Here is an 11,249-nt window from a genome sequence, read left to right as displayed (position 1 = left end):
TGCTATTATTGCTATTATTGCTATTATTGCTATTATTGCTATTATTGCTATTATTGCTATTATTGCTATTATTGCTATTATTGCTATTATTGCTATTATTGCTATTATTGCTATTATTGCTATTATTGCTATTATTGCTATTATTGCTATTATTGCTATTATTGCTATTATTGCTATTATTGCTATTATTGCTATTATTGCTATTATTGCTATTATTGCTATTATTGCTATTATTGCTATTATTGCTATTATTGCTATTATTGCTATTATTGCTATTATTGCTATTATTGCTATTATTGCTATTATTGCTATTATTGCTATTATTGCTATTATTGCTATTATTGCTATTATTGCTATTATTGCTATTATTGCTATTATTGCTATTATTGCTATTATTGCTATTATTGCTATTATTGCTATTATTGCTATTATTGCTATTATTGCTATTATTGCTATTATTGCTATTATTGCTATTATTGCTATTATTGCTATTATTGCTATTATTGCTATTATTGCTATTATTGCTATTATTGCTATTATTGCTATTATTGCTATTATTGCTATTATTGCTATTATTGCTATTATTGCTATTATTGCTATTATTGCTATTATTGCTATTATTGCTATTATTGCTATTATTGCTATTATTGCTATTATTGCTATTATTGCTATTATTGCTATTATTGCTATTTATTGCTATTATTGCTATTATTGCTATTATTGCTATTATTGCTATTATTGCTATATTGCTATTATTGCTATTATTGCTATTATTGCTATTATTGCTATTATTGCTATTATTGCTATTATTGCTATTATTGCTATTATTGCTATTATTGCTATTATTGCTATTATTGCTATTATTGCTATTATTGCTATTATTGCTATTATTGCTATTATTGCTATTATTGCTATTATTGCTATTATTGCTATTATTGCTATTATTGCTATTATTGCTATTATTGCTATTATTGCTATTATTGCTATTATTGCTATTATTGCTATTATTGCTATTATTGCTATTATTGCTATTATTGCTATTATTGCTATTATTGCTATTATTGCTATTATTGCTATTATTGCTATTATTGCTATTATTGCTATTATTGCTATTATTGCTATTATTGCTATTATTGCTATTATTGCTATTATTGCTATTATTGCTATTATTGCTATTATTGCTATTATTGCTATTATTGCTATTATTGCTATTATTGCTATTATTGCTATTATTGCTATTATTGCTATTATTGCTATTATTGCTATTATTGCTATTATTGCTATTATTGCTATTATTGCTATTATTGCTATTATTGCTATTATTGCTATTATTGCTATTATTGCTATTATTACTATTATTATTATTATTATTATTATTATTATTATTATTATTATTATTATTATTATTATTGCTATTATTACTATTATTATTATTATTATTATTATTATTATTATTATTATTATTATTATTATTATTATTATTATTATTATTATTATTATTATTATTATTATTATTATTATTATTATTATTATTATTATTATTATTATTATTATTATTATTATTATTATTATTATTATTATTATTATTATTATTATTATTATTATTATTATTATTATTATTATTATTATTATTATTATTATTATTATTATTATTATTATTATTATTATTATTATTATTATTATTATTATTATTATTATTATTATTATTATTATTATTATTATTATTATTATTATTATTATTATTATTATTATTATTATTATTATTATTATTATTATTATTATTATTATTATTATTATTATTATTATTATTATTATTATTATTATTATTATTATTATTATTATTATTATTATTATTATTATTATTATTATTATTATTATTATTATTATTATTATTATTATTATTATTATTATTATTATTATTATTATTATTATTATTATTATTATTATTATTATTATTATTATTATTATTATTATTATTATTATTATTATTATTATTATTATTATTATTATTATTATTATTATTATTATTATTATTATTATTATTATTATTATTATTATTATTATTATTATTATTATTATTATTATTATTATTATTATTATTATTATTATTATTATTATTATTATTATTATTATTATTATTATTATTATTATTATTATTATTATTATTATTATTATTATTATTATTATTATTATTATTATTATTATTATTATTATTATTATTATTATTATTATTATTATTATTATTATTATTATTATTATTATTATTATTATTATTATTATTATTATTATTATTATTATTATTATTATTATTATTATTATTATTATTATTATTATTATTATTATTATTATTATTATTATTATTATTATTATTATTATTATTATTATTATTATTATTATTATTATTATTATTATTATTATTATTATTATTATTATTATTATTATTATTATTATTATTATTATTATTATTATTATTATTATTATTATTATTATTATTATTATTATTTATTATTTATTATTATTATTATTATTATTATTATTATTATTATTATTATTATTATTATTATTATTATTATTATTATTATTATTATTATTATTATTATTTTATTATTATTATTATTATTATTATTATTATTATTATTATTATTATTATTATTATTATTATTATTATTATTATTATTATTATTATTATTATTATTATTATTATTATTATTATTATTATTATTATTATTATTATTATTATTATTATTATTATTATTATTATTATTATTATTATTATTATTATTATTATTATTATTATTATTATTATTATTATTATTATTATTATTATTATTATTATTATTATTATTATTATTATTATTATTATTATTATTATTATTATTATTATTATTATTATTATTATTATTATTATTATTATTATTATTATTATTATTATTATTATTATTATTATTATTATTATTATTATTATTATTATTATTATTATTATTATTATTATTATTATTATTATTATTATTATTATTATTATTATTATTATTATTATTATTATTATTATTATTATTATTATTATTATTATTATTATTATTATTATTATTATTATTATTATTATTATTATTATTATTATTATTATTATTATTATTATTATTATTATTATTATTATTATTATTATTATTATTATTATTATTATTATTATTATTATTATTATTATTATTATTATTATTATTATTATTATTATTATTATTATTATTATTATTATTATTATTATTATTATTATTATTATTATTATTATTATTATTATTATTATTATTATTATTATTATTATTATTATTATTATTATTATTATTATTATTATTATTATTATTATTATTATTATTATTATTATTATTATTATTATTATTATTATTATTATTATTATTATTATTATTATTATTATTATTATTATTATTATTATTATTATTATTATTATTATTATTATTATTATTATTATTATTATTATTATTATTATTATTATTATTATTATTATTATTATTATTATTATTATTATTATTATTATTATTATTATTATTATTATTATTATTATTATTATTATTATTATTATTATTATTATTATTATTATTATTATTATTATTATTATTATTATTATTATTATTATTATTATTATTATTATTATTATTATTATTATTATTATTATTATTATTATTATTATTATTATTATTATTATTATTATTATTATTATTATTATTATTATTATTATTATTATTATTATTATTATTATTATTATTATTATTATTATTATTATTATTATTATTATTATTATTATTATTATTATTATTATTATTATTATTATTATTATTATTATTATTATTATTATTATTATTATTATTATTATTATTATTATTATTATTATTATTATTATTATTATTATTATTATTATTATTATTATTATTATTATTATTATTATTATTATTATTATTATTATTATTATTATTATTATTATTATTATTATTATTATTATTATTATTATTATTATTATTATTATTATTATTATTATTATTATTATTATTATTATTATTATTATTATTATTATTATTATTATTATTATTATTATTATTATTATTATTATTATTATTATTATTATTATTATTATTATTATTATTATTATTATTATTATTATTATTATTATTATTATTATTATTATTATTATTATTATTATTATTATTATTATTATTATTATTATTATTATTATTATTATTATTATTATTATTATTATTATTATTATTATTATTATTATTATTATTATTATTATTATTATTATTATTATTATTATTATTATTGTTATTATTATTATTATTATTATTATTATTATTATTATTATTATTATTATTATTATTATTATTATTATTATTATTATTATTATTATTATTGTTATTATTATTATTATTATTATTATTATTATTATTATTATTATTATTATTATTATTATTATTATTATTATTATTATTATTATTATTATTATTATTATTATTATTATTATTATTATTATTATTATTATTATTATTATTATTATTATTATTATTATTATTATTATTATTATTATTATTATTATTATTATTATTATTATTATTATTATTATTATTATTATTATTATTATTATTATTATTATTATTATTATTTGTTGGACCCTATCGCGTCATGTCTTAACAATCCCAGCTGCGATGTGCGGCATTCATCATCTTTATGCGACAGTAGAATTAAAGAGCAGCATGTAACTCACGAAACTGCTCTGTACGATTCTGAACTTCATAAAACGAAATATTTCGGGAACCAGTGAAATAAGAATCGGAATTATGATGGAAGTCACCCTTAACCGAAAAACTTTATTAGGATAGCGTTCTCTTATAGCACAACGGTCCGTTCGCGGCGCTGGTTTATTTCAATTGAATTCTTTCGCTACCTTTCATCTGACATTTCTGCTAACTAGCTTTACTAAGTCTACCTACACATGCTTACTTGGGGTTCGGGCTTCTTCGGTAGAAAGCAAAAAACGTCGAATTCAAACATCGCCCCCACCTTGAAATACAATATTTCAAAATCTGTACTACCTAGTATAGCGTATTAACTACTGCCTTACCAATACTTATATCTATCATAGTAAATTCTTACACATATTTCGCTACATTCTCTGGACAAATGACAAATCGTAAACAATAAACATTATTCATCTCGCTCAATTATGCTTCGGGTTTCCTGTGTGAATTCGTTTTCCAGTACCGCTCTGGACTAAATTGGTGGCTCTACTTCGGCTATCGGATCAGTATTGCTCAAAGGTAATAGGCAGATTTTTGTTACCGGCCGTTTGATGATCCCACGGTTTGTTTTAAGTGAAACAACGCGAATGAGGTTATCGCCTCCTGGATGCACACAAATTATTCTCGCCAAAGGCCACTTAACCGGTATTTGGAATTCGTCTACGATAACCGCCAACCGCCCGGGTTGGATATCGGTGTTTGGATTGCAGATCCTTGTTGCCCGTTGCAGCTCCTGTAGGTATTCCGTACGCCAACAATGCCAAAACTGTTGATTTAATCTTTGCAGGTACTGATAATGGTCCAGCTTTCCTATGGGAATCTGATTGGTATCAAGTTCCGGAAGTGCATTCAGGCTCGATCCAATTAAAACATGAGCTGGTGTCAAACAGGAAAAATCATTTGGATCCTCCGTCATTGGCACTAAAGGGCGTGAATTCATACTAGCTTCAATTTGAGTCAGCAATGTTGTCATATCTTCGAAACTCAGTCGTGTGTTCCCCAGTTGACGATACATTTGCTTTTTTGCCACCTTTACCGCTGCCTCCCATAAACCACCAAAATGTGGGGCCTTTGGAGGATTTAAATGCCAGGTGATAAATTCGTTAGTGCAAGCCTCTTGAATAGTATTCTGATTATCGAGCAAAATACGACGTATATCATCCAGTTCATTTTTCGCGCCTTCGAAGTTTTTTCCGTTGTCGGAGTAAATATGGGACGGCCGTCCACGACGGGCGATGAATCGGCGAAGGGCAGATAGAAATGCTTGAGTCGAGAGGTCACTGACTAATTCTATGTGCACAGCCTTTGTGCAAAAGCATATAAAGATGCAAATGTATGCCTTTACAGAAGCGGCGCGTTTATGGATTGGTTTTAAATATAATGGACCGGCAAAGTCAATTCCGGTTGCTGCGAATGGTTTATTAGCGGTGACTCGAAGTGCGGGTAACTGTCCCATCTGCTGGGTGACGGGAATAGGGCTAGCTCGAGCGCATTGGTAACAACTTCGCATTACGCTTCTGATTAATCTTCTCCCATTAACAGGCCAGTAGAATTCTCTCATAGAGGAAAGCGTTGAGCGGACACCACCGTGTATCAACATAAGGTGATAATGCTTGGCTATCAGTCGAGCATATGGATGGAAGTGTGGTAGGAGAGCAGGATGTTTGAATAGATATGGCTGTTCAGATAACTTTAGTCTCCCTCCCACTCGGATGGTACCTTCCGGATCAATGAATGGAACAAGGGAGCGAATATGGGACCGTTTTGAAAGGGTTTTGCCAGAACTCAAATCCTTTAACTCTTCCGTGAATGAATCCGCTTGGGCTAATTGCACCAAACGAGTGTTGGCTGCTGATATTTCCTGTACTGTCAACAGTTGGCTAGGTGATTCTCTAATCGCAGAACCTGATCGCGATCTAGTCTTAACTCGTACGTTTTGGATGAACCGAAGGCAATATGCAACTATTCGACCAAGACGAAGATAAGAGGAACACAGATTGAATATAGGGTTGTGTGTAGGGCGTGAATTTAGTACCGCCACCACTTGCTCTCTTCGGCGTTCATTTCCTGCTTCTGGATATTCGGGGATGACTGAAACCGGCCACTGGTTCTCGGGTAACACGAGCCAATCAGGTCCATTGGTCCATAACTTATTTGATAGAAAATCATCAACTTCAACTCCTCTCGATACTAAGTCAGCTGGGTTCTGTTTGCCTGCCACATGATGCCATGAGGAACCCTGCGTAAGAGATTGAATTTCTGATACTCGGTTGGCGACAAAGGTTTTCCATGTGCTAGGTTCGGATTTTAGCCATTGTAGTGTTACCATTGAGTCCGACCAAAAGTCAGATGATGTCACATTCAAGCTAAGAGCGTGGACTACACAGTTATGTAGCTTAGCAGCTAGATCTGCTGCACACAGTTCCAGGCGGGGGAGTGTTACACGCTTTAAAGGCGCCACGCGTGATTTGGATGCTAACAATTGAACTCGAATATTGCCTTGTTCATCGATTGATCGTGCATAGACGCAACAACCGTAAGCCTTTTCCGAAGCATCTGCGAAGGTATGCAATTGCAATTTTGAATTTGGTAATAAAGCATAGCGAGCTATGCGGAATTCGGAAAGCTTTCGTAACTGTAGCATATAATTTTGCCATTTATCTTTTACCGGATTTGGAACTTTGTCATCCCAGCCACCAGATAGCGACCAAAGCTGTTGCATTAATATTTTAGCGCGAATTATCACCGGTGAAACTAGTCCTAAGGGGTCAAACAATTGGGATATGGCGGAGAGAATTGATCGCTTTGTTGGATGAACAGATTTCTGCTGTACTTCAGAGTCGAAACGAAGAGTGTCTCTTTGTGGCTCCCAACATACGCCTAGAGTTTTAACCGTTCCGTCCCTATCAAATCGGTGTTCAATAGGTGCAGCTACTTGGCTTGAAGTTAGACCATTCAGCACTCGTTGGTCGTTTGATACCCATTTTCGTAAACAGCACCCTCCTTTTGCGAGAAGTTCAATGAGTTCGTCCCGCACACTTATTGCTTCTGCAGTCGTCGCCGCTCCTCCGATGAAGTCGTCGACGTAAAAACCCTTTTGCAAAGCGTTGGACCCGAGCGGGTAAGCAAGTCCCTCATCCTTAGTAAGTTGCTGAAGTGTCCGCGTGGCCAAGAAGGAAGAGGGTGCCATTCCGTACGTTACGGTTAGCAATTCACATGTTTTAATCGGCTGGTTCGCTTGAAACCTCCAAAAAATACGTTGTAATGCGGTGTCTTCAGAATGCAGCAAAACTTGGCGGTACATTTTTTCGATATCAGCTACTAAAGCCACGGGATACGTTCGAAATCGCAGTATAATAGCAATCAAAGGATCTTGTACTACGGGACCTACGAGTAATGCCTCATTGAGTGAGAGCCCAGACGTAGTTTTTGCCGATGCATCAAATACCACCCTTACTTTAGTGGTGGTGCTTGATGCCTTGATGACGGGGTGATGTGGCAGATAACATAAACTCGGTGGCTCGAGTTCCTCGTCTTCAATGATACGCATGTGCCCGAGAGCAAGATACTCCTCCATGAATTGATGATAATCTTGCTTCAATTTTGAATTCTTAGCCAACCTTCGCTCAAGCAATTCAAACCGTTTTTTGGCCGTTTCTTTCGAACTACCTAGCATCATGTTGAAATTAGAATGTCGTGGCAGTCGAACTATATACCGTCCGTTCGGCATTCGAGAGACTGTTCGAGAGTAGAATTTTTCGCATTCCTTCTCCTGTGGCGAATAATCGGATCTAACTAACAATTCTTCCATCTTCCAGAATCTTTCCAGCTTTTCCTCGAGCGATTCCACTGACGTGGCGAGTACGTTGCACGAAAGCACTTTACTTGGAACCTCACTGGCATTCACGGGACCCGACACGACCCATCCGAAAACGCTATCGACCAAAGGTGGCAACGACTCGGAAAGTTGTAATCTGGCAGCGGACGTGAAAAACGTGAAGAAATGTTCATTACTTATCAGTAGATCGATTGTGCTGCTTCTGTTGAATTCGGGATCAGCTAGGAATAAATCCTTCGGAATTTTCCAGTGGTCAATGGAAAAGCTTTGACCGGGTAGCTTCGGAATAATTTTCTCCATGACAATAAAATTTATGTTGGTTACGAAGTGTTTCTTTCTGGAACGGATTTCTGTAGTGACAGACTCTGTTACCAGCTTGGTATTATTCCCAACCCCGCTCACAATCATGTTTGTTTTAGTGCGCCGAAGTCGTAAAAGTTGAGCCATATTTTCAGTTATCAAATTGGCTTGCGACGCGGAGTCGAGAATCGCCCGCGCGAAATGCTCTTTTCCATAACAATCAACGATTATTACTATCGCAGTGGGTAAAACTATATTCGTCGCACGTTTCTTTACTGGATAGCAACATATTTTATCGATTTGGTTGGTAGTAGTAGCAGCAGTTAAAACCGGATCCTCAGTGTCTTGTTCACATTGAGTAGCATGTACATAGGCCTGATTCGCCTGTTCCGACCTATATGACCTTGGGTCTTGGGCAACTCGGTAGTAGTTTTCATCATAAGCCGGATGAATCATGGTATGGTGACGCCTTCCACAGACGCGACAATTGTCTGGCGAAGGACAGTCTCTGGCATAATGAGTGCTACGGAAGCAGTTCAAGCACAATCGTTTTGAGTTAATGACGTTTAATCGCTCGTCAATTGACATTTTACCGAATTTGAAACATTTCAAAAGAGGATGTCGTTGATCGCAAGCATGGCATTTAAGCATTGAGGTACTGTGAGTGGAATTGGGCCGATTTCCTTGACCTACAGGTTTTGACGTTGACACCTGAGAGCATACAAGTGAGGTTGGTGGTGTCTGTTGATGATTTACTGAGATGGACTCTAGAACACGATTTCTTCTGTGCAGGAAATCGACTAGATTTTTGTATGTCGGTTGGTTAATTGTTGACGCATGATCTTCCCAAGCTTTAAGAGTGTCATCGTGGAGCCGCGTGCATAATAAATGCTCCAAAATTGTGCTCCATGCCTCAGTCGGTTCTCCCATTTGGTTCAATCCTTTGACATGCCTCTCGAAAACGTCTACAATCGCGTGAAGATCTGCTGCGGTTTCCCGTTCCATGCGGGGTATATCAAACAATGCTTGTAGACGTCTCTTCTTCATTAGATATTCGTTTGAGTAGCGATTTACTAAGGTGTCCCACGTACTGGCATAATCAGCGGCACTGATATCAACGGATTCGATTAATTGAGCTGCTTCACCCTTCACTGCTGCTCTAAGATAATGGAACTTCTGAATGTCTGGAAGATCCGGGTTAGTGTGAATTAATGCATAGAATGTGTCGTAGAATACACGCCAGTCTTTATAATCTCCGGAAAATTCTGGCAATGATATTGACGGCAATTTGAGACCCCTGATTGCGGAAGGACCCCGAGGGAGTGTATTTTGCGAATCAATAGGAACGCCAGGGAAGGGTAATTTGGATAATAGGCCAGCCTTTATTTTGAAAAACTGCCTCTCGAATAAGGATCTTTGCTCTTGATGAATAGCCATACCTTCTTCGCTCATTTCCATCTCTTCTAGCGTGCATTGTACATCTTCCAATTGTCGTCGAAGCTCGTTGAGATCCTCTAAACGTAGTGATACCTCAAGCCCGTCTTGCTCTTCGTTGAAATTATCCAAAAACTCCATCGCTCGATTTAATGATGCTATCAGGGTCATTCTGCGTACTGTAGCACGATGCCTTTTCGCGTGGTCCTCCATTTCAGTAACTCGGTTGGGACGAGCAAACAGAAGAGCTCGTCACAAAGTGTTCTGGGAAGATTAAGACCCGGTAGATCCGACGAGTGGTTATAACTAATTTGGACAGATAATTACCTTAGTAAAGGCTAACTATGCCTTGTATGACGTGAATAAGTAGGTTTAATTTCTCGATCAATAAAATGTCTGGCAGCTAGATGGTATTTCAGCTCCACCGGACGAACGGGATTTCGCTTAGCAGAACATCTAAACGTTGTGGATGAAGTGCTTGAAAATAACGGTCAGAATGGCTTGGTGATATCTAATCGGACGAATACGGCTCAAACGTTGGAAATCACATGAAATCGGAAAACAGAAATCTAAAGGGTACCCGGCATTACAGCATAAGGCGTTGGAATTACAATTACCTTACGCCTATCTATTATAGGCATTGTATTCTGGTTGTGCTCCAATGGCTAACAACAATGGCGCCGAGAGTGGCTTGGTCTTCCCAAACGGCAATGGCGTCCTAGGTCTCAAAGTCAAGATACCTTTGTAAGTCTCGTCTAGTGAGTACGACTAATAAACCTTCAATAAGTCGGCTGCACAATCCTGGTCACGGCACCAAATTTATGTTGGACCCTATCGCGTCATGTCTTAACAATCCCAGCTGCGATGTGCGGCAT

The 11,249-nt window shown here is 28.6% G+C and overlaps 2 protein-coding genes and 1 long non-coding RNA gene across 3 annotated transcripts; 1 reads left to right on the top strand and 2 right to left on the bottom strand.

Moving 5' to 3' along the window:
- Nucleotides 1-3,710: 3,710 nt before the first annotated feature.
- LOC131432155 (uncharacterized protein DDB_G0287625-like) lies at nucleotides 3,711-4,295 on the bottom strand (the record flags this gene model as incomplete). Its single annotated transcript, XM_058598269.1, has 1 exon — nucleotides 3,711-4,295. A coding segment is annotated over one exon (585 nt), but the record flags the coding sequence as incomplete, so codon positions are not given.
- An 815-nt stretch (nucleotides 4,296-5,110) lies between these two features.
- On the top strand, nucleotides 5,111-5,769 carry LOC131432158 (uncharacterized). The gene is made up of 3 exons (XR_009229798.1): nucleotides 5,111-5,321; nucleotides 5,377-5,537; nucleotides 5,590-5,769. It is a non-coding gene; the product is annotated as an uncharacterized LOC131432158 (long non-coding RNA).
- A 2-nt stretch (nucleotides 5,770-5,771) lies between these two features.
- Nucleotides 5,772-10,545, bottom strand: LOC131428973 (uncharacterized). The gene is made up of 2 exons (XM_058593030.1): nucleotides 5,839-10,545; nucleotides 5,772-5,777 (listed from the first exon to the last, which is right to left on the bottom strand). Exons 1-2 carry the CDS (start codon nucleotides 10,543-10,545, stop codon nucleotides 5,772-5,774), a joined length of 4,713 nt encoding a protein of 1,570 aa, XP_058449013.1.
- Between the last annotated feature and the right edge of the window lie 704 nt (nucleotides 10,546-11,249).

Source organism: Malaya genurostris, chromosome 2, assembly GCF_030247185.1.
Source record: "Malaya genurostris strain Urasoe2022 chromosome 2, Malgen_1.1, whole genome shotgun sequence".
Lineage (NCBI taxonomy): Eukaryota > Metazoa > Arthropoda > Insecta > Diptera > Culicidae > Malaya > Malaya genurostris.
This window is presented reverse-complemented; position numbering and strand designations above follow the sequence as displayed.